Here is a 25,676-nt window from a genome sequence, read left to right on the forward strand (position 1 = left end):
CTATTTTCCAGGGACAATCCTGAATTTACAGAAGCTTTCTTGGTTTCTAGGTTGATCTTGGAATGTCCCGCTTTTTCTTAGGAAATCCCTATTTTCATCAGAGAAATGTTGGAGGATATGGAGACCCCCAAACCAAGGAGGTAAGTAAATTACAACCTTTAGAAGACATCTGAAGGCAGTCTTGTATAGGGAGGTCTGTTAATGTTTAATGTTTAATTGTGTTTTTATATATGTTGGAAGCCGCCAAGAGTGGCTGGTGCAACCTAGTCGGATGGGCAGGGTATAAATAATAAAATTGTTGCTGTTGTTGAACAGGACATCCCTATTTCAATTGGAGAAATGGTGGGTATGCCCTGTGTAAAACTTAGTTGAATACCACCCAGCATATGCCAACTCTTTTTAGGCCTACTCATGCTTTTACTTGGCAGGGAACAGACAAAGGCAGGGAAACAAGAACAACCCTTACACAATGCAGCCAAGACTGTGGTAAGTAATTGAATTGGCTTGTAATGTTAGTTATTCCCCATGTGAGATTCACAGAAGCTCCTGGGTGTCATGTAAGCAAAGTGCCCCATGCTACCAATATATGAGATACTGCAAATAATTTGAATTTGTGTTACTGATCAAGTGTTGAGAAAAAGAAAAGGCTTGTGTTTCGCTCAGTTCTGCTGCAGGTTTTTGTTTGGAAACCAGGAACAGGCGTTTCAGTTCTTCAGCCAGCGTTAAACGCTTCAGGCTGTCTGAACTAATCATGCTTGAGTGAGGATGCCTAGTTACCACATAATGAATAATTAATATGGAGGGGCTGCAGGATACCAAAGGAATCTAATCTGCATAATTTAGGCGTTCCTTTAAATATTTAGTAAAAACTGTTGTGGCAACGCAGCCATTAAAGGGATCCAAGCAAACCAGAAGGTTTTCTTTAGTGCTTAATGATCTATGATCCAGAAAGTCACCTGCCACTGACACAAGCCAAAACATTTAATTTTATCAGCATCTGGAGGCTGCTGGTATGATGGCTATAAGCAGGCACAACTCATTTTGACTGGAATACACTGTGTACATGCCAGCAGGTTAATGCTATTAAACACAGAAATGCAATGGTGTGAACAACACTTCAACAAATGGGCCCAATCCCCATCTTCCCGCTTTACACACTTAAACTTGAGTTTGTAACTTCTAATCTAGTCCTTTTCAAGGACCTCTTACTTGACGTCTTCCAGAGCTTCTCAACCTTATTTGGTAAATAATCAAGTATAAACTTCTGGCAGTCTGTACCCCAAGATTGTCTCACATTTATAACATTAATGGTTTTGTATGGACAAGTTTGGGGAAGGGGATGGAGACGAGAAAAGAGAACACTGAAGAGAAAGACAGAGGCAAAGAATCCCTGGCTGACTTGTCTCAATTTCTGAATGAGGAACCAAGTACCATATTTTTCGCTCCATAAGGCGCACCTACTTTGGGGGGGGGGTTCAAGAAAAAAAATATTATTTAAAGGGAGCACTGAGCAGAGCCTGTATGCACCCCAGGCTCTGCTCAGCACGTCCTTTCACGAGCCGCGTGGAGTGTGTGTGTGGCTCTTGGGGGCTTTTCCCCCATGAGGCAGAAGGGCAGCCCATCACTGACATTAAATAATACTGTGCACGGTTCTTTAAAGGGAGCACAGTTCTTGGGGGCTTTTGCGGAAGGTGGAGGAAGTGAGAGACCCTCGCTCTGTCCCTTCCTCCACCTCCTGCAAGAGCCGCACGCTCTTTAAAGGGAGTGCAGCTATCCCTGGCTTTCGCAAAAAGCCAGGGATAGCCATGCGAAGCCTCCACAGGGTAGTGGGATGAAGGCTCCCCGCTGCCCTGCGGAGGCGCAACGCAGCATTCTCTCTAGCTATTTTAGCTTCTGCCTTAGCTGTGCAAAGCCTCCGCAAGGCAGCCTTCATCCCGCTGCCCTGCGGAGGCTTCACTGGCTACCCCAGAGCTGCTCAGGAGCTTGTCAGGGCTGGAGGGGGAAGCCCGGGTTCCCCCCCCCCCAGCCCCAAAGAGCAGCTCAGGGTGCAGCGGACAGGATGCGCAGAGCCTTCCCGCTGCTCCCAGAGCTTGTGGGGCTGGCGGGGGGAGCCCTGGTTCCCCCCCCCCAGCCCCAGGGACCACACATTCGCTCCCTAAGACGCACAGACATTTCCCCTTAGATTTTTAAGAGGAAAAAAGTGTGTCTTGTGGAGCGAAAAATACGGTAGTTCTTACTGACAAAATGGTTGCCACACCAAGGCATGTACTTATGGAATCACAGAGTGTGTGCCACAGAGTTGGAAGGAACCATGAGGGTCATCTAGTCTAACTCCCTGCAATGCAGGACTTTTGTCCAATGTGGGACTCAAACTCATGACCCTGAGATTAAGAGTCTCATGCTCTGCTGGCTGGTCCTAAATGATGGAAAACACACTATTGATTCTTCTCCACAAACATTGATGCTGTCGTTGTCCAAGGACATTTGCGAGGTGGCTGCTCCACTTCCTCTCCCACACAAGCGCTTACCATCCATAAATACATCTCTCTCGCACACATGCACACAAAGCAAAGGAATGCATTTCTCCATCTTTCTCAGCAGAAATCTATTCTTCTGTGGCACACTTGTGAGTGCAAAACACGTGGCGTAATAAGTGGAAAACACATATGGAAAAAGCCCCCTCCTGGGACAAAGCAAGTGCTCACAAACAGTGAATGGACCTATTCCGCTGTCCCTCATTTCCTGCACACCCAGAAAGACAGAAATATTTCTTTATTAGGGTGCGGGGAAGGAACTAACAAAGGGATTTCTCTAACAGGGTGATTGTGGTGCCTCTTCCTTTCTCCCACCCCAGACAACCAGGAAAGCTTCCTTGATGGGAGGAAGGAAGGAGTAATGGGATTGGGACAATCTGTTGTTCCTTTCTTTTCCCTATTCCCCTTTCCTGGATGAGGTGGGTGAGGAAGGAGCAACAGGATAGCTCCAATAGGGAAATTTTGCTCCTTGTTTTCCTGCACCTCCGACAATCAGGAAAGATTTCTTGATGTTTTTTTGGGGGGGTTGCAAAGGAAAAAGCCATAAGATTCCACCATTCACTGTCAAATTTTCTAAGTGTACTAAGAAGGGACTGAGGCAAAGAGAAAACTGGGCAACAAAATATAGGATAAAAACTAATTTCAAAATAAGCAAGTGTAAAAATAATTGCAAACTCAGCAAGTGTAGACTCAAAATGAACTCAAATACTCAGGCTGATAACAGCCTGCTAAAATAACAAATGAAAATGTCACAATGTAATTATTGTAGTTTGGTGAGGAGAAAAGAGAGTAAAAAAACCCAAAACACCTCTTCCAAGAGACCAGAGAGTATATATTGCCTGAAAGAAAAACAAAATGCTCCTAACTGAAGAGACAACCCCTGTAACGGAAACAGTCACGGTAAAGACCGCAGAAGCAGCCAAAAAACCAAATAGGAGTGGGTGGGTTTGGGTGTGGGTGTGGCAGCTCTCAGCCTGAAACCACTAAATGTTAACCCCAAAACTTCAAAGAAGTGGATGGAGGATACAGCTAGCCCATACCACACCAGGCAATAAGCAGAAAAAACATGTCAGGCAGCCCAATGTTTACTCGTTGCTGTGGGTGCTGCAGAGGATAAAGGAGGAAGGAGGAGTTTCCTTTCATGGGAGACAGTCATTCTCCAAAGCTCTCTCTTAGCCAGAGGAAGCCACTGAGCCTTCCTTTCTTTTGAAAGAGGGGGTGGGGGGAGCACACCCCTCATAAAGAGCAGTGGAGGAGGAGGAGGAGCAGCAGCAGCAGCAGCAAAAAAAAAGAGCTGTCAGTTCCATCCGAAAAAACCACGGCTTATGGTATTCCTTAAACTTCAAAAAACAAATAAATTATCATCTTCGGCAAGAACTCAGGCACTGGCTTTTATTCAGTCCAGCAGCTATAGAAGAATGGCCCACTGGGGCACTCACAAGTCTTTTAAACCAAAATGCCAAATATGTGCAGTATTTAAGAAAGCTCAGATTATTTTGAGTCTGAAGAACAACCCAGTTGCTTGCGTCAAGAGACAAATGCCAAGAGATAGTAATTTTTGCTTCTTCCCATATCCTCGAAATGAAGCCCTGGGAAAAATACTTCGTGAGAATGTTCATTAATAATGTAGTCAGGAGGCGAATATTCTAGGTTCTTAGTTCCATTTTATTATCTTTGCTTTAGATAGCACCATATAAACCACAATTTTCTGCCAGTGAAATGTCTGTCTAATAGAATGAAAGGAATCTGTGCCAGAAAAACATTTTTAAAACCAGGCTTCCTATTTATGATATGCATGTATTATGTTCACTTAACTAACTTTAAAAATTTCAATGTATCACTAATAAAATTTCAATTTATCACTTCCATAACATGACATAAAGTAGATCTTAGCAGCAAAACGGATTACAGATACATTTTGTGGTAGGGCAACAGTAACTTTTTTTTCTTTCAATTGAAATCTGATTCTGGTTTTCCAACTGTTTAATTTTTCTGTCTAAGCCTTACAGATTTATATTTAACTAGCAGCAGCTAGCATTTTCACAGTGGTTTTGACTGTAATCGTATGGCCATTTAACTGAGACTTAACATCGACTGAACTCAGTGGGACTTGCTTTGAGTAGACAGCTAAAGAACTGAGCTTTCGACCAGTCTAAAGTGCTTCAAACACCATATACTACAGATACAGAACTGAGGTTAAACAAAAAGTAGCTTTTCTAAGGCCACCTTTTCACAGCTGAAACAAGACTTGAACCGGGGATTTATGGTTCATAGTTCAGAATCTAAGCCACTCTACTGCAGCAGGTATCTAACTGAGCAATGACAAGGCACCTGTTGAGATGTACTCCAGAATGAAACAGAGCATTTTTTCAGCCCCTAGATAGGTGCAATATGAGTTTTCATGTTGGCCCATTTATGTAAAGGATGGCTGTCCAATCAGCTGAAACAGTCAAAAGTTGTTATGTAGAGACCATCAAAGGAAACTGAAAGTAGTGGGATAGTTAATCAATAAAGCATCTGATGCTGCAGAAGCCACTCAGGAGGGTGTGCACCAACTTTTCACAAGGACCAGTGGGGAGAGCTGGGATGTTACAAATAATAAACCAAAACATGGATCAGTAGACAAGGATAGTGTCTACTGAAGCCTCCATTTAGACCCTCTGATTCTATAATTTATTTCTGTTTTATGTATATTATTGGTTTATCTTTGAATTTATCGTTGCATCCTGGAACAAGATATAAATAAAATAATAATACTAGTGAGTACATGCATGCATGTTATTGGTAGTAACAAACATAGCAGCATAGCATGTTTTCACTGCACCCAGGGTGCACGCACGTACACCAGAAGGGGCAGGTAATGGAGGGCGAATGGAGCCCACCGTATACCAGTCCATCCCTCACTGCCAACAGAGTGACTCCAGCCCCAAACTGCTTTGATCAAATCCCAAACTTGCAAAGTGGTGCACGGCAGGCTTGGGGATTTGATATCCCAGAGTTTGGATTTGATATCCCGCTTTATCACTACCCTAAGGAGTCTCAAAGCGGCTCACATTCTCCTTTCCCTTCCTCGCCCACAACAAACACTCTGTGAGGTGAGTGAGGCTGAGAGACTTCAGAGAAGTGTGACTGGCCCAAGGTCACCCAGCAGCTGCATGTGGAGGAGCGGAGACACGAACCCGGTTCACCAGATTACGAGTCTACCACTCTTAACCACTACACCACACTGGCTCTGGGGAGGGCGGTGTGCCTCCCAGAAAAATACACCAGGGGGCAATCACCCTGGCAGCACCTCCCCGCCCTACTTTATGCCCCTGGTAACAAGGTATTGTTATATGCATTTGGATCCAGTGCTGCTTGGGAATCCTAACAAGTAAAAAAATGTCACTGCAGTTTATAAATCTGTGGTTAAAATCAATGCACTTTTTAAAGGTTAAGTCCACCATCTTGATTCAAAATGGCGCCCAACTGTATCGAAACATAGACAAAACGCTAATCTCTGACCTCAGGAACCATCATGCAAAATTTGATTATGATATCTTAAGAGGCGCCCACATACACAGCAAACAACTTTCCAAAGTAGATACTTCTAATCAGTATTAGAACTAATAGGTCTTTCCATCTAGTTCAGCTACCATGTAACATTCACTGACCCTACCGTGCACTATGATGTATGATGAGTTTACATTTCATTAACAGACAGTCTTAAAACATTTACACTTTGTTCAACACTACTGCACTAAGTACTAACACCCAAGCAGTAAGGTTACTACAAGAAAAGTTTCTCTATAGCAATTTATGTCATGAGGTAGCCATACAAATGTCATAAATAAATAAGAAATTGTATGAATAAAGAGAATGTCTTCAATCCAAAGATCCTGTGAGCAGAGTTCCACTCATGGGATGCTCTGGCTTGATCCCTTGCCACTCCCTTTAGTTAGCCCGTCCCCAATGTGCTCTGGAGGGTTTGGGTGACCATCCAAACTAGTGTAGGAGGTGGCATGGAAGGATGTAGGAGGAGCAGCAAAAATCACCTCCTGCCCCCACCAGCAGCAGGCGCCACAGGATCAAAGACCTCTCTATGAACAGAAAGAACAACTCTATATGCAAGCCAATAACAACGTATTATGGCATACACAATATGTTTAAATATATCAGCAAACTCTGAGGGAAAAAATTAATGATTTTTTTTTGGGGGGGGTCACTAAAATTATGCCTATATTCAAGAAACACGTGTATCCTCAGAATTCCAAATCAAAAGGAAAAATGAAACAATGAAAGAAATGGATCAGGTGGGATGTTTATAATATGTAATATTTGAAAGTAGTTTATTCTCTAATTCTCATTAGTAATAATGAAAAACCCTCTGCCATATACCTGCAAGAGAGGATTCATGTTCCTTGTATCAATCACAAGGTGCATCAGGAATGTACACAAGCATAGCAATTCTGTTTTTATTAATATTTATATGCTTTGATTCATCAACAAAAAGTTACATGCTTTAGCTAAATAAGAATCAAACCAGCCAGACATTTTGAAGCAGGAGATCAGTGTATGGTAGAGTTAGGGATATCAAGCAAATTCAAGGTGCAGATGTATCTCAACATGAGACGCCCAGATGGATTTTATTAGATGGATATAATATGTGTGAATTATTACTACATACAGAATCATTTAACACTTACGGGTGTTGTGGTCGATATAATAGACTCCAACCTGGGGGTCATATGCTTCTTCCCATCCCAATGGTAATTCATCACTTATGCAGTCAGCAAAGGTTAGTGGTTTAGTATACCTGAAATGGAAATCATGTCAGTATTTAGATCACACCAAATTGTCCCAAAGGTAGGGCAGACTTTCATTAAAATGTATTAAGGGAAGAGTGGTAGGTTTCTGCACATCAAAGGTTTAATTTTTATCAACACACCTACAAATGCATTCACTTTCCCCACTTACTCAAGACAGAAAGCTGATTTCAATATTCTTCCTAGAAAAAGGTTCCTAGACCTAGCTCTGGCTCAGGAAGTACTCGTTCAGAAAGAGAACGTGGAGAACTCCTATAAACAAATTCTGCCCCCACAACTGAACAAGCTTGCCTGTGGGGGAGTCTTATTTCAAAAATATGTAGGCATGTAGGAGCAAGTTATGTTTGATTTATGGTGTGTGAATTATTAACACTGTGCAATGCAGGACAAGGAGATGAGGAATATTAACTGTGTCATGTGACTTTTTTCATTCCTGTGTATGGTATTACACCCAGAATTGTAATTGACAAACTAAATTATGTTCTTAAAGTTTTAGACCACTGCAAAGTACAAACCTTAACATTGGGTATCTCAATCAAATCACCTTTCTTCAATTATTCAAGTACATGTGAGATTTTTCAAACTATAAAGACTCAGACTAATTCACTTTTCTGAAAACTAAACTAATTGTATAATTGTCAAGCCTCCACTCTTTAGCTTAGTTCTGCAATTAAACTAGGAGAGGAAGGAGCACCCAACAACATTTATGACCAAGAACATTTATGAAAAAATCCAGCCAAGTTACTTTTAAATCCTATAGATTTCACTGAAAGTTCAAGGACTGCTAAAATTCTACTAGATAACACCAATTACAAACTGCTTTAATAGCTCCACAGTGGCACCTTATATTCCTGTCACAAATCCTGCTGATTCATAATGAGGACATAAGATTACACTAAAATGCCTTTGACTTCTCTCAGAGAGTTTATGACCAAGTATCAAAGTTTTAGAGCCACATGGGACATTTAAAGCACATCCAACGCACATTTAAAGCCCATGACTTCTACCCAATAATCTCTAGAGGGTAGGACCCAAACCAATGGCTTCAAATTACAGGAAAGGAGGTTCCAACTAAATGTCAGGAAGAACTTGTCAATCCTTCTTAAACTGTGGTGCCAAGAACTAGACACAGTATTCATTCTTATTGAAGATTGTCCTCCAAGATTGTCGCAGCTTCCAGAAATGCCTGTTTAAATAGCACTAATCTCAGAGCCTAGAGGTAGAGCAGGGCTCTGCCACTCTGGGCCAACTTGTGCAATTTGATTTATGGCAAGCATGCATGTGAATTAACCCTAGGCAGTGGAGAGAAGCCTACTTGTTCTCTTGTTTAAGCCTGAAGGAAATGAATAATTAAGCTGGTAGTTTTTTAATATTTTAAAACACCACTTTAAAATGAACCCTTTTGCCCTCTTTCTTTTCTCATACCGTATTCTATTGGATAAATAACTAAAGAGAAACACAGGTAGAAGGAAAATAGGCATGCTGTCTGTGCTAACAAGTGCTTTAGTAGATGTTGGCAAATCCAAGAAGCAAATCAGTTACTGCGGGGTAGAAGGAAGCATGTCAAGTTTAAGTCTGTGGCTGGCGGGTGGCTGAAGAAACAGCAAGGAAAACAGATTATTATATGTCTTCTCTTACTATCAAGGGAAGCAACAGTTTGAATTGGGTATGGAGGGAGCTAGATTATCTTATGGAAGGCAATAAAATATGATATCTGAAAATAATGGTTTCCCCCACAACTCTTTGAAATCTAGCAAAGGAATACAATTAAGACAGGGTCTATTTTGGAGTTGAGAGAAGTGGGAATTGTGGTCCAATTCCATAGGGAACAGAGTGGAAGGGAGGAAGCCTTGCTTCACAAGTGAAAGTCCTTGCCTCATTGATGGGGATCTTCTAAAGCCTCTTCCCTCCCCTCCCAGTACCTCCATCCAGGCAAGCAGGATACATTATCCCAGTTCAATGACATATTCCAGCCAGGTAAAAACACTTGAGGAGAATGAGAACAGGCCTGTTGGGGCATATTTCCTGGGGAGAGTCTGAAGCACTGGATAAAGAGGTCTGGAGGGCTGCATTAGGCCCTGTGCCTGAGGTGCATTACTCCAGGCTACTTGATTAAGATGTGAATAACAACGAACCATGCTAACACATGTGCACATCATTTGTCTATGAAGATGGAATTGTACACATGTCTCCGGCAGGCCTTGGGGCATTTGCGTATATTTTCATAGCTTATGTAGCAAAACAAGTTATTTTCTCTTTTTAGCTGACACACAAATATTTCTGAATTACTGTTAGAGAGGTGAGAAGGATTTAGGCTTTTCTATATCTAGTTCTGATCCATATTTGTTCCACAAATTTTGACCAAATTATTAAAGCAATAAAGTGAAGTATCACTTGTATAATATGGAAATTACTGGCAAACTAGTAAGAGACTAGCAGACTCCCAATGACTGGTTAATAATAATAATACTCAGCTGATCTGGCTGGGTTTCCCCAGCCACTCCGGGCGGCTTACAGCATATCTAAAAACCTAAATCACCAAGCATTAAAAACCTCCCAATAAAAGGGCTGCCTATTCCAGGGCAGTCTAACTTTTAATGCTAAGTGGGCTGCAAGAGTACTTTCAGGCAGGAGACTTTTCCAGCCCTATCTGGAGATGCTGAGCATTAAACCTGGGACTAATTGCAGAGCCAATGCTCCATCACTGAGTCGTGGACCTTCCCCAAATACCGTAACGAGAGAACACCCCATATAAGGCTTCAACTGAGTTGCGCTGATCCTGAAGAACATAATTCAGCGGGGAGAGGGGCAGTAAAGGTACTTTTCTAATAAACATAAGGGTTTCATTTTCTGGCTGGTAGGTTGTGGCAAATGAAGTCAGGAAGGGCTGCCTCACACATGTTTTATACATAATTTTGTTTCTAATTACTACCTAGAAGGGATATGTGAACTACTGAAAAGCTCTGTTTTAGGCAAAACAAAAACTGCATCTGTGGTGCTTGATCAGCTATAAAGGATGCATACACAGAAATAATGATTTAATGCTATAGTCACTGAATGATTAACACGCATGTGTGAACCAGCTAGTAGTGAACAGTAGATGATTCTCTACATACTTTCAAGTTTACTCGCAGTTCTAAAATAGTAAACAACAGAGAAAAGGGCCCCCAAATTCTTCTCCAATGCAACAAAATGTTTCTTTTGTTTACATATTTCTAGGCTCCAGAGAGAGTTTCCGAACAAGAAGCATGCTTTCTGACTTTAGAGAAGACATTGGAGTGCTTCCAGCTGGAACCTATCTCCTCCTCTGGAGAAACAAAAAATTGGGTCAGTACACATTTTTAAAGGCCCAGCAGAGATAGCTTCCGATGAAGAAAAATGTTTCTCTTGAACACTCTGACAAAATCAGGATAATGGAAAATTTGAAGAATACGGAATATGGAAAACTAGAATGCAAAGCTAAGGTAACAGCCCAGCTATACACATTTTGTCTTAGAAACAAAACCTTCCCCCAATCTAGTGGCATATACATCCTAGTATGTGTGTGCATAGGTTTGCAGGCTAGACATCTACTAAAAAAATAATCCACCAAAGAAAGAAATACTTTCTATCCCTACAACAGTTCTGTTAGACTAAAGACAACAATGTCCACATTCAGAAGTAATGCTGAACCATGATTTAGCCTCCTATTAATTTACATAAAAATGTGCATAAATAATTGATGTGCACAGAATTACAGCCCTGTAGATTCCTATTTTGTCAAAAACATCTATCTCAGAGTATTGGCAAATCCACAAACTACAATGTAAAACAATGACAGGAACTTGTTTAGTTTTTTTTACATTTAATTTGTATGCTGCTTAGAGCAATGTTAATTATAAACAAAAACCAACAACAGATTACAATAATTTAGAATACCGCTGAATTTTAATTAGAAAGAGGGTTGTTGTTTTTGCAAATAGTACACGTCTAGCTTCTATGTTACAGATATAGCTAAATAGTGGATCTTCTGAACAGACATACTTAGCCCCATTAAATACACAACTGTTATTTGACTGGTCAAGTAACAAATGTACCGTATTTCCTGATGTGAAGTAGTCTACATTAATTGATAATTATGACAATATGAAATTATGAAGTCCTTCTTAAAACTCTTCCAGGGTGAAGGAGTAGGTACCAATAGTACAAATTACAGTGGTGCCTCGCAAGACGAAATTAATCCCCCCCCTAGATTGGGGGAAGACGAAGTTCTGCGAGTTTCTTCGTCTTGTGAATTTTTTCGTCTTGTGAAGCACCACTGTGTATTGGCGGTTTCCCATAGGAATGCATTGGCGGTTTTTAAAAAAAAGGCGCAAGACGTTTCGTCTTGCGAAGCAAGCCCATAGGGAAATCCGTCTTGCGAAGCAACTCAGAAAATGAAAAACTCTTTCGTCTTGCGAGTTTTTCGTCTTCCGAGGCATTCGTCTTGCGAGGTACCACTGTATTGACAAATAATGAGCAGTACAATTGAGACCATTTCTGCAGTTATATATGCCAGCAACTGACCCATGGTCTGGAAGATCTTACAGAGAGAATGAGATGCATACTGAGATGTGCACTGTAGTCCAGCAGATTAAGTTGCATCTTGGAAGAATTGTGTTCAAATTCTTGCTCAGCAATGAGCTACTCCTGGGTCTGACACAATGGGCAAGCCTACTTTCATTCATCCACTCATTAAGAGGTAAACTGAATTAAAATAACATCTTTAATAGGCAGTTCAAATGGGGTTCATGTTTTGTTTTCTATTAACATACAAAACTATAAAAACACGAAGGAGGAAAGAGGTGTGGGGTGGGCATTTCTGCTTGTACCGTAGAGGAACAGAATGAACACATGAACATGAACATGAACACACAGACACACACACACACACACACAGAGAGAGAGAGAGAGAGAGAGAGAGAATGCAGTGAATATGGATGTGACATTAGGATTGCTATGGAGCAGAACAACATTATCCTCAAAGTGTCTTGGCAAACAAGCCACAACGGGCTTCTGAAGAGTCTAACATGTTTTTGTCAGGAATAGATGTTAGCAGGCCCTGGACAATACAGAAAAGCTCTACTGGATGCAGTGGAGACGGAGAAGTGGGCCTTCTTGCCAACTTCATTGCCATGCAGAATGCATGATTATGCACTGTCACTGACAATGTATACAGTGGTCCCTCGGGTTACATAGGCTTCAGGTTACAGACGCTTCAGGTTACAGACTCCGCTAACCCAGAAATATTACCTCGGGTTAAGAACTTTGCTTCAGGATGAGAACAGAAATTGTGCAGCGGTGGCGCAGCAGCAGCAGGAGGCCCCATTAGCTAAAGTGGTGCTTCAGGTTAAGAACAGTTTCAGGTTAAGAACAGCCCTCCAGAACGAATTAAGTTCTTAACCAGAGGTACCACTAGGCATTGCTGAGAAGCCCTCTGTCCAGCTATGGATTAATGAGACAGGTTTTTAAGGTTCATTGTTGGTGGACTAACTTCTCTGGCATCAATGCAGCTAAATATACATTTTCTCTGTCCAACCAGTAAGTTTCATATTGTTAGTACACAATTAAGCGGTCTGTGGACTACAATAAATTTAAAGGAGACTGAAAGAATGAAATTGATGCAAATACAAATTTGCTCCGCAAAAGGAGGCTATACTTGACAACAACAAAAATTAGTTCAGTGGGCCTGCAAGCCATTATTTCAGTCTTAGTGTTCACCTTCATAGTTATCTACCATATCAAACAATGGCAGATTATTCCATAGCCAAACCAAAAATGTTCCGCTGCCTCTATGGGGCCTAATTCAAAGACAGTTAAAGGGAAGCTTGAAGCAGGTATGAAGCCTTTCTCAATATATCTAAAGTACTGCTTGAGTGTTCACATCTCCTTCACCCACAGGGTATCTACAGCTAAATGTGCATAATTTCATTATTATAGTGGGATGGATGGGAAATTATGAATAAGACTTGCACAGGCATGCTCTTAATACAATGGATTGTGAAATATCCTTGGTTTTAACACAGAATCATTATGGCAGTATATAACACTATGGCAATAGCTTATAGGGAACAGCTTATAGAACTATTTGCAGCTGAATATATCTGCACAGATTCAATCATGTCTTATTGTATGTCTTATTGTAACACATAATCACATAATGCTAGGACACAAATAAGAATTCATACTCTCCAATTCCTACTTTTCATTTATAATAGAGGCACTTAAAAGTTTTTTTTTTTTACTCGTTTCCTTGTTACAAACACAGTGAGAAATAATTAAAACATAGCTGCTGAACCTATAAAGTTTAGATACCAATATGCCATATATCCTGGGACAACAGGCCAGGTCCTTAATGCATGAAAGCATAAAGCAAGTACACTCCACTCCAGTGAAGAATCCAGATTAAAAGCCAATGTTATTAAAGGCTCCCATCTGCACAAATATCTGCTCACACAAGAGATTTACTCAGTGTAACATTGGGAAAGCTTACTCACTGGAGTCAGTGGCAGCTCCCATGTCTAGGGATTCTTGCATCCCAAGCTCAACCTAATCACAATAAAATGTGTGGGGTCAGACATAACACTACATCATAGCGTTGCTCTCAGGGTGGATTTGATTTAAATCACGATTTAAATCACTAGTCAGTAAGCCGTGATTTAAATCACTAGTCAGTAAGCCGTGATTTAAATCACTAGTCAGTAAGACTTGATTTAAATCATTTTTTTACAGAAAGACTGTTAAAAAATGATTATATTTCTGGTATAATCTTAATATTTACAACCAGATGAAGATTTCATTTTTTGGAATAATAAATTTTCAGAGTAGTTTTTACAGTTATATCAAAAATTACTGATTTGGTTATACTATTAGAAATACAAAGACAGGTAAATTATTGTTTATTTTTGGACAACTTTTCTACTGTACTATTGGAAGGAGAAAAATAATCATTTCCTTAGTAACAATTTATTTAACTAAAACAATATACATTATAGCATATGTATCCATGTTTGTTAACTGATGTGGTTAAATGATTTTTTAAAAAAACAACACCACCAGACTTAGTTTTAGCACACATGAAAAGCTTAAAACAAATCCTTATTTCCTGATGAATAGCCTTTGGACTACAGTGGTACCTCGGGTTACATATGCTTCAGGTTACATACGCTTCAGGTTACACACTCCGCTAACCCAGAAATAGTGCTTCAGGTTAAGAACTTTGCTTCAGGATAAGAACAGAAATTGGGCTCCGGCGGCGTGGCGGCAGCAGGAGGCCCCATTAGCTAAAGTGGTGCTTCAGGTTAAGAACAGTTTCAGGTTAAGAACGGACCTCTGGAACAAATTAAGTACTTGACGCGAGGTACCACTGTATAATGTAACTTAAATAGAACACTATCTTTTCCTCCAAAAGCATTTTATTTTAAAAATCCAATTTAATTTTTTTTAATTTTAATTTTTTTTTTTAATTTTAATTTTTTTTAATTTTTATTATTTTTTAAAAATCATTTATTTTTATCCACCTTGGCTGCTCTACAGAAGTGAGCCTGGGTGAGTGTTGGGTTCACAAACACCTTCCTCCCATGCTATGGATGCAAGGAAGAGATCAGCAGCTTTCACTTCTGTTTTCAACTAACTACAGTGACTCATTTTGTCCAAAGAAAGAACTGTGATTAGCATTAACTATAGTTTAGGAAAACAACCCAGGGTTTTATACCAAGTTTGAAGTGGACTTGTTGCTCTAAATTCTACTTAAAGGCTAACCACAGTTTGTCCAGGTTCAGCTGCAAAAAAGTAAACATAGTGAGTTGCTATCAAAATTGAAAGCTTCTAGTCTCCCCACTGAGGCCATACAAGAGGTTTTTTGCTCAAAGAAGGGGAAGAACTTGTATCTCCCATATCAAAGGCCTTATCAAAGCACCCAGTTTTCCTTGCTGCAAAGGAAGCACTAGTACTATGTTTGTGTGCTATAAAATCATTTCAGTCACATTGAATGCATTTTGTGACTTCGGCCTGCTTGCAAGCTGGAATATTCATCCAATTCTGTAACATACCTTTGTGTACCCATTTTCCCTGTAAGGAGTTAAGCACCTTTAATAAAGTGCCAAGTGGAGTATGCTTAAAAGCTGTTTTTCCAGATCAGTGCATCTATGGCACCACAAATGCCTGCCAAGTTTAGTGCAAAAAACAACTTAGATGGGCAAATTAATCTTTAATACATAAAAATAAGCTTGGATCATGAACAAAAATGCAGATATATTACACCAAACTGATGGCTACCATGTTCCTATATCACTTCCATAAGCAGCAAAAACTTCAAAGTTACCCAACAAAATGATATTGGGACATTAGCTTAGCTACAACAATCTGACAGATTAAATGGTGTTCCATGGCGGCGAGAGGCGATTGTCAGAATGAGCTGCAGCTGGTGCCACCAGGGAAACCGGTGGCGCCCCGAAGCTCCGTGCTTGCATGCATGGTACTATATGGCGCCCTGGCTGATGCACTCACCAGGTCTTGTCGGGAAGCAGCAGAAGCCGTGCACGGTGGCGCTGATCATCTGTGTAGCCAGCTACCAAGGGCAGGGGGGCAACTGCTCTCTTCCTCCCCACCTTCTTTCCTCCCCTCTGACATCATAATATATCAGGATATTGCAAGGTTTGGCTGGTGATATATTACAATGTTGAAAAGCAGATATCACCAAGCCCTACTGATTAATAATAACTCCATGCTCCTGGCTGCTTTCAGTGTCATCTTCAGTTAACTTACTGCTCCCCTCACTCCCAGCTGTACCCTGTTTTCCAATCGTAAACAACAATTTATAAGCTAAAAGAGGTTCTGTGTCTGTCAGTGAAAATTCAAATTTGGTGAATCCGCTACTTTCTGGGTTTAAGAAGGGAAAAAAGCTTCACCCCAAATTTTGGATCCCCTCTGAACTGATACTAAAGTTCTGTGCTTGTTTTGTGCCGCAAACCCAGTGTTTTGTGCCGCCCCCAAACTGAGTAATTTATACTCAAACCACGGTTACAAGTTAACACCCAAAAATCCAACATTGTGCAAACCCTCACTCAATAAGGGGGAGGCAATTTTTGCTGATTTCTGCTTTCATCCCTTCCGAGCAGGAAGTCCCTCCCGCTTCTGCTCACAGAGAGTTCTCTGAGCAGAGGGAGGTACACAACTGGATACAATCCATACATACCAAGCTTCACTGTAATCTCTCAATCATCAATGGGGACATCAAACAGGTGAGCTAAGCCGAGAACTCACATTATCTGGCCAACAATGGAATTTGGTACGTATGCAATATTAATTCTTCTGAAATTCCAAACACATGTCACATTTCTCCATTTATAATTATCCATTTGAAGTTCAAACCAAAGGTCAAGTTACAAAACAAATTTATAATGTGCTATCTCAAACACTGCCGAACTATCTCGCAATCATACCAGAGGTTTTCCTATGACACTTTTAACCCCAAAGGGCTTTCTTTTCTAAAGCAAAGGTAGCTTTAGAGGGGTGTATAGGGTAGTATCTCTGGTGGGGGACACCTTCTGGGGTAGTTTGTCCACCTTTGGTCCCCATCCTGCACCCAGCTCTTGCCTGTGGCTCCTAGAAGCTGTCAGCATGCGACAGCAGCCACACCCTGGGAACTGGCTGGCTAAACCAGGTGAGGGTAGTCAATGGGTCTCAGTGCGGTGGATTTGAGCAGACAAGAGCAATAGTGGGTTCAACAGTCAAGAAGGCAGTTCCTGCACATGCTGTAGAGAGAAGGGCCAGATGAGTATCATCAGCCTGGGAAGGCAGCCCATCTAGAAGGAAAATTCTGGCCCTAAACCTGTGCTGCCTTGCAGAAGATCTTCAGAGAAGAAAAGGTGAAGAAGAAGATAACCCTACACAAATCTGGAGTGGAATCTCTAACACAGTTGGATGATACCTTATACATCATCTTCTGGCAATTTCTGCAGTCAAGCTGGAGCCAAACGTATTGCTCTGCTTTCCTTTGGACTACATCAGTGAGACCAAGAAAGGGGCCTTGTTGTCTAGGCAGCCCAGTACCTCCATACAGTGCCCCCAGGGGCACACTCCATTATCTTTCAAGACAGATGGATGCCAACAACAAGAGATATCAGAAGACAGATTACACTGCATTAGGGGCCTACTGGTCAATTTCTGGTAGTTACTAGCCTTCTTGCAAATAATGCTGATGAAATGCTCTGTCCCAAAAGGGTACTTCTTACATTCTTAACACATGAATTACTTATGCCTATTAAGGGGTCTTGCTGTTAATTAAGTGCATATTTTCTAAATCAACACTCTCCTGGATCTACAATATCGAAGGCTGCTGAACTCTTTAAAAAGACACTAAAAGAACATTTTATATTTTACTTGATAACTATTTAGAGCAGAAATAGTTTGTTATGTGCTACTCCTATGAGACTGCCTTTCAAAAAGCCTTGTGGTTTCTGTGGGCGGCATCAGTTGCGGCTTGGCACAACCGTGGGTGATCTGGGGGTGCCCCAAACCTCCCAGAGGGCTGGATGACGGCATCATCAGTTGTAGCCGGCCATGGGAAGTGATGTGATTCTTTGCTAATTTTTATTCAAACTGGCCAGACTTCAGGGCGGAGCTTTGAAGAAAGCAGCGCAGTCAGCATAAGACATCCCACCCTCCAACACTGTATAAATTTGGCCCCACTTGAAGGTAAGCAGGCAGTGCATATGGATGGCCTTGCTGCAGAGTAACTCAGTTGCCATATTTGAGGCCAGGGAGGAATTTTCCTGCAGGCCAATTAGGACAGTTTGGGGGGTTTGCCTATGTTGCAGCAACTGCCATAACTTGTTGGCAGAAAAAAGCATTGGGTTGGATCCTCGGACTAATCAGCGGTGGGTAGGAAGGAGCCTTACCCTCTCTCTTCCAGTTCAAAGTATCAGGGGACCCTGATAAAGGAAGAAAAGAGGAAGTCCATATGCTCAGACAGGGGCTAAAGGGCCATAGAACTCCCCAACTGGCATCCTGGAGGGGTTGTCCTTATTTGATGTGTGTCATATGGGGATCTTAACCCCAGGATTAATTAACCCTGAGGAAGTAATTAGCCAGCAACCAAGTTAGCTGACCTGGGATACATACCCAATGCCCAAGTCTAAGCCTTCTTACATCTGTAATCAATAAAGTTATGGCCATTTCAACCCCCAAATGTTGTCATGCCGTTATTGCTTCCTATGCCCCTGTCCCAGCAACCCCAAGGCTTTCTGTGACTAGGCCAGCAAAGAATCACCATGCCTTGAAAAACAGCACAAATTAATTCTAGCAGTTCATTTTTCTCCCAGTGAGTTTTCTCAATTAGTTTGTACTAAATACTTCCAGAGGGGTAGCCACTTTAGTCTATTGCGCTGAAACACAGCACACTCTCTTAGCACCTAAAGATGAACAAATCTGTTAACAACATCATAAGCTTTCAGTGAGAGCTAATTGGCAAAATTGTTTTATAACGAATTTGTTTGTTTTTAGGTGCTACAACTTTCATTAGTCTTAAATGAAAACTTGGTTAATAGCTGGTGTAGAAGGGAAAATGAGTATTAAAAACATTTCTCTCTCTCAAGGCTGGGTGCAAAATGTTCCCTGTAACTGTTCTTGGGTGTCAAATTCAATGCAGCGAGTCTTAGGGGCCTGTCTCCCCTCCACTGGTGTTAATTGTTTTCCTTCTCTCATGCTGCGCTACATCTTATCAATCTCACCTAGTGGTGAAAGTCGTGAAACTATGTCTCATATTTACAAATCAAGTCATAAATATGAACATATAATCCTTATTAATGTAACACTAGAAAAAACATTTTTGCATGTCTGTTGATTCCCCTACATGTGATCCCACGGAGATGGCCTTTAGGAGATGGTTGATACTCTTAAGTACTTCACTGTTGGTTTTGAAATGGTACAGTAAAATTTAGCACTATGAAGCTTGGTCTATTTATACCAGAACACTGTGAATAGCAGATATTACCCACTGCATTTAAAAAAACAAACAAACCAGCAGCCCCCAATTTACTGAACTGGGATTAGTGAGCCAAATGTTTTTATTGATTACAGAAAGATGTATGCCTGCATGCACACATGCAAGCCAAAAACAGATTTTATGGCTCAAGTTCTGTTTCCCGGTCATTTACATACATTGTTTCTGCAATATATTCAATACGTCTGTGGCTTAAAACCTTCTGTGGTATACAGGGTTAATCTGATTTGGGCTCATCTCCAGAAGTTATTGGATATGCTAAAATAGCAATATTAAAGTGATTTTTTTCTTACTGTGGGGAAGGAACAGCAACAACCTTACACAATTGACATTAGGAAGGGCAAGGCTGGTAAGCCACTGAGCACAAATAACTACAATTTTTAGAAATTAAGCACAGAAAACAAATCACCATAATTCCAGTGCTACCCATAGGTGAACAGAAACCTATAGGCGATGGGGTTGCACCCAATCGTTGTCCTACATAGAGTAGACACACTGAAATTAATAGACAGGGCTGACTTCAGCTTATTAATTTTAATGGGTATATTCTTAGTACAACTTAACTGGATATAAACCAGTGGCTTGGAGCCAGAGTTTCAGTAAGCAGCACTCTATACTCACTGGATGTTCTTACTGGAGAGGAGGGAGGTAATTTTCATGGGTGGTATTCAATGCAAGTCCTGCTCAGAGTAGACCCATTGAAGCTAGTGAGCATGACTAACTTAGGTGCATTAATTTCAACGGGTCTACTCTGAGTAGGACTTAGCTGAATACAACTCACCAATCCCTCCTTTTCTCCGCAGTCCCCTGTGTCCCATGAAAGCCTTCCGTGATCTTTTGCAACAGTGTGGAAAGTGGTGGAGAGGAAAAAGAATCAGCAAAAATAATCTTCCACAAGCACCCTCCCTCCCTCCAGAAGCCGCCTCTGCTGGATCACAGTCTCCTCTTCTACTACAAGGTCAATGTTGGATCCAACCCAATGCCTTGCCCGAGGCCACCTTCTGAGCACATATGGCTCAGATGCAATTTGAAGCCACGTTGACACAATAGACACACACTCACCTACTTCAATCCACAGTGTGTGTTCAGAACTCATTGTGCAATAGTATAATGCACCAATTGTTTGACTCTTCTGAGGTGGAGATACCTGCTTTTCTAGCATTCTGATCTTGCTGTGAAACATACCACCTTCTTCCACATTTTGCCATGTTATCAGATTACTGCACTTCAACACTTCAACTGAAGAGACCCTTATTAAAATCACTTCCCCTGAGAAATCCCATTTTCAAAGAGGACATTTCACAGCAGCGACCACAGTGAGTTTTATTTTATCTTATCTGAGCTACCTACTTAAGTGCCACTATCAAACACAAGCTGCTCTAAAGCAAAACTTATTAAGTAACTGCTTCCTCACAAAGTTGGGTGGGGGAGGGCTTTTTCCCATGGAAATACAGTACCCCTTGGCAGTAGCAATTCACCTGTGTCATAGTAACGAACGTGACACTGAGGATTTGCCCCCAGCATAACTCCAGGTTGTTGTTTTTTTAAAAATGTATGTGTTCAGTATTAACACCTTTTATCTTGATCCGAACTCTCAAGTACTTGAGATCATGTTCATTTCCCTCCTTCTCTCAACTGAAGTGAAATCCCAGGAATGTGGCCATGGGCTCTTGTTTACATTCCCACCCTCCATGTATCCTGGATACCGGATCAAGCTGTCACATTCCACTGAGCCAATACTATATAAACCAAGAGTCCTTCTAGTGCATGTACATAGCTACCTGATTATCAAGCCCCCACCCCCGCCGCCCTAAGGAATGCAAATTACACTGCTTCTGAAACATATGAAAAAGTGAATTGCCTGTAGGAGCAGGAAACATAGGGGGGAGAAATCTTTGAACATTCTACAAAGAGTTCTGGGTAATTTTAAATACTAGCATTTTAATTGAGCCATGGACCACAATCCACTTCATCGGAGTCCCAGACCACAAACAAACCTGTTAAGATTTAAGGTTCTGTAAGATTCTCTGCTGTAGTAATATAGGGCTGCTAAGACCAAGCACTATACTACAGAGAACTAAGCGGACAGTCTGCACACAACTTGTTCATGTAAGCACTCCATTGCTGGACTGTATCACTATATACTGCAAGACGGGATGGGGGATTTGTGATTTTAAAAAATACAGGGAAACAGTTTATCTAGGCATAAAGAAAATTACATTTCAAGGAGCTTTAAGCCAAGATTTTCCCCCAACATGCTATTTTTCTATGTCCAATGATTTGTTATTATTATTATTATTATTTAAATAAGGAGGAACATTCAAATTGTTTGTGTTTGAAGTATACCCTCCAGGAACAGTTTTGGTATGTGATGTATGTAAACTAAGATCTGCTCTCTATCTCACCACATACAGAGGAAAGTAATGTCCTCCAAACAAGGCCATTGGTTCCCAAAAGTGTCAAAGGAGAGGAAATTTCACCTGTCCTTTGGTGAGGTGAGAGAGCAGTCCATTGCAGTTCATTCACAGCTAGTGGTTAGGTCAGGACGGGCCCCTCCAGATGCTGTAAGGCTCCAACTCCCATCAGCCCCAACTAGTGAGACCAATGGTCGGAATTTATAGATTCCAACAATATCTGGAGGGCCACAGGTTTCCCACTCCTGCTATAGGTGAACATACATTGAAAATCTGACAAGCATTATAGGAAGTAAAAGAAAGTAAAATGCTTGTGCAGGCGTCGTTTTTGTATATTTGCAGAAAGCTGTATGCTGAATTTTCAAGGAGCTATGTTGCAGGAAACGCAGCAGCGGCTTGTGGAAATTTCAGCATAAGCTTGCGTGCACTGCAGTCTACTTCATCAGATGCATTTAGCCTTATCCTGACTTGCTAGTACACATGAGTACCTGGGAGGCTGTAAACAGTGTAGGTCAGTGTGAAATAAGATGTATGAAGTTCACACAGAGACAGTGACAATTACGCCATTAAGCAGTAGTCAACAGGTCCATGTGGTGTGCTCAGGTCGTATGGTGCATGCCTTGTTATAAAGAGTTGAGGAAATGCATATCTGATTGAAAATTAAGTCAAACTGATCATAAGGAGTCACATGTTTATTATAAGGCGTCAAAAACATACAGGGGGAAAAACAAAGTTAAAATAGAAGTAACAACTCGTGTGGTTGGCTATTTTTCTCCTACAATCACATATACAGAGCTTAACTAAATAGCCCTCAAAACATTCCTCTCTCAATGTCCAGGAGTGGAGAGAGAGGGGGAAACAAGCAGCAGACATGTTGAGGCTATAGTGGGGAAAAGGCACCATTTTAAAAGCACCACAACATACATTCCCGACAGCGGTGGTACAGCTTGCAGCAATATAAAAACAAAACCCACTTGCCACCAAATTCATAGTTGCTTCTGGATCTCAGACTAAATTGTGACCATCTTGAATGAAACCAAGATTACAGCAGCAGGGACTCCCATCCAGTCTTGCTCCCATTCAGGCAATTTATCACAAAGCACATAATCCAATCTAAAGTCCCTGGAGATTCTGCACTTGCTCAGAGGGAAGCCTCTTGTCACTATGGCAGCAGCAGTAACCAGCAAGCAGCTCAGAAGAGCATCCCCATCTGGCACTCTCTTGGCGTATTTACCAGACCATCTAATAATGCGTTAGAAAGTCAACCTTCAGAAACAATGTTTTCATTTTGGATTCTCCACCCCCACTGGCTTCACACTTTAGTTGTCCTCGTTTTAAATGTCTGATTCCTACACCTCTGAAGAGCAACAGGAGTGCAGCGGAGCCCTTTGTGGAGTCTGCACGTTGTTCTTCAGCACAATGAAATCAATGTGCTGTGGTATCCTTTGGCATCTAACAATGCATTGGATGCTACTTTACATATCCTCCCACATATCACTCAAATGTCAAGGTAATCACAGAATCCAGGGAGTTCAGAAATACAACAGAGTCCATCTGCACCTAAGGCACGTGGGTGGCGCTGTGGGTTAAACCACAGAGCCTAGGGCTTGCCGATCAGAAGGTCAGAGGTTCAAATCCCCGCGACGGGGTGAGCTCCCATTGCTCGGTCCCTGCTCCTGCCAACCTAGCAGTTCGAAAGCATGAAGTGCAAGTAGATAAATAGGTACCACTCCAGCGGGAAGGTAAACAGCATTTCCATGTGCTGCTCTGGTTTGCCAGAAGCAGCTTAGTCATGCTGGCCACATGACCCGGAAGCTGTACGCCAGCTCCCTCGGCCAGTAAAGCGAGATGAGCGCCGCAACCCCAGAGTCGTCCGCGACTGGACCTAATGGTCAGGGGTCCCTTTACCTTTACCATCTGCACCTAGTGATGTTTTCGAACTGAGTAGAAAATGCTGCTTTCAACAGATCAAATGCAGGTCATTAAAAAAAAAATCTATTGGAAACATTTTTTTCCTCAGCAGTGACTTTAACATGTTTTTTAACATAGCAACATTGTTTTTTTTTTCTTTTTAGAAAAGTGGGGTTCTTGTTAAAAAATATGCTTTGAAGTTAAAGATTTAAAGCATTGTGTCTGTTTTATAAACACTTATTGAAGAGGCAATCACTGGACACCTTTTTTGAAATGCATCCCTTGCCAATTCAAGGGTAGCATTAGATAACTATCTAGTTTTGCGCTTGAAGTAAAAAAAGATATATGAAGAACTTATGAATGGACCCCAGACACTAAATAATTTCTGTAAGTTTCATTTATAGCAGCAGTGTTGTTATTTACATGTACCATAAGCAAGAATTGCTATTTCTGGCATAGTAAATGACTTATTAATACACACAAGGCTGTGACCAACCATGAAATAACTCTGCAGGGTTCAGTCTGAATTAGGACAATGTGAACCAGAAAACCACTTAATTGATTTCTAAGCCTTTGGTGCAGCTTGATCACAAGTAGATTAAGTGATGTCATATTTAAGGGGCTTAACTACCAGCATAGGAAGTATAGAAGTCACATATGGACAACCCAGGTCACATCCCAAGGCCACATGCAGAACTCCTGGTCTCTTCTATGCAGCCTCCAAGTCCGTTTTCACTCCCCTGCCAATTAGCATAGGAAGCAGCTGAGGAACATAAAATCAGAGTGCCAATCAGATGGAGAGGGGGAGAGGTGCATGATGGTAGAATCCTCCACATTCCGCAACATTAAGCTTCAATTTAGAGCAAGGGGAAAGGGAGAGATAATCCAGTTGGTGTATTTTATGCATACAGCATATCTCATGGAAAATGTTATCATATTAATGTTTTTACTGATATTTCAAAATTGCATTTTGCTACCTTTCTATTGAGTTGCTTTTGAGTATATTTTATAGAAAACAGGTTTAATGTAGCCAGGATCCCAAGAGCTGCCTAGAGTCAGACATAGATCATCTACGTGTGTGTGTGTGTGTGTGTGTGTGTGTGTGTGTTTTAAAAAGCAGGTGTCATGTGAAATGGAAGGTGGGGCCACTTCTTAAGAAACAAAAGGTCCTCTTAGCTCAGAAATTTCCACCAACAGCAACAAGCCATGACTGTTGCTGTGTGAGTGGTTGATTACAACATTCCAACTCAATTTAGGTCACAGTCAGTCATCAGGCTAGTATCTTCTAAATGTAAGATGCTCTGTACACAGATTTGGAAGACAGAATTACCGTATTTTTTGCTCTATAAGACTCACTTTTCCCCTCCTAAAAAGTAAGGGGAAATGTGTGCACATCTTATGGAGCGAATGCAGGCTGCGCAGCTATCCCAGAAGCCAGAACAGCAACAGGGATTGCTGCTTTCGCTGCGCAGTGATCCCTCTTGCAATTCTGGCTTCTGAGATTCAGAATATTTTTTTTCTTGTTTTCCTCCTCCAAAACTAGGTGCGTCTTGTCGTCTGGTGCGTCTTATATAGCAAAAAATACGGTACCATTCCGGAGTAAAAATGGTAAGGCCGCTAGTTCATCAATACTGAACGCAATGTAATGTCTCCAGTAGTTAAGGGTCAAAGAACAATAGCATACCAGTTGCCAAACAGCAACACATACATTTTTTGCATTCCTTAGTTACTCGTAGTCATAAATAACTAATATTTAACCATGTAGAATGTCACTTTGACCTCACACATAATGGCTTCATAGATTCTTTTAGGCAGAGTCCAGGGTCATTCATGCATGTTCATTTTCTCTAGTATTCTTTCACACTCTTGTCTTAACTTTAAGTTCCATCTCACTAACCACTATCAGAGCACACCTTGTGCAAGAATAAGTAGAACTGTTTCCTTATACATCTTCCATATTTATTCTGACAAGTCTCACCTCCCTACTCTC

The 25,676-nt window shown here is 41.3% G+C and overlaps 1 protein-coding gene across 1 annotated transcript in view; it reads right to left on the reverse strand.

The window, feature by feature from the left end:
* The window catches only part of WWC1 (WW and C2 domain containing 1), a 78,317-nt gene that overhangs the window by 39,144 nt on the left and 13,497 nt on the right, over positions 1 to 25,676 (reverse strand). Inside the window, exon 2 of the mRNA XM_083430726.1 lies at positions 7,220 to 7,329. Within this exon, the coding sequence (XP_083286852.1) occupies positions 7,220 to 7,329 (110 nt within the window). The remainder of the gene's footprint in view (positions 1 to 7,219; positions 7,330 to 25,676) is intronic.

The sequence above is a fragment of the Podarcis tiliguerta genome (assembly GCF_965153285.1).
Source record: "Podarcis tiliguerta genome assembly, chromosome: 2".
NCBI classification, from domain to species: domain Eukaryota; kingdom Metazoa; phylum Chordata; class Lepidosauria; order Squamata; family Lacertidae; genus Podarcis; species Podarcis tiliguerta.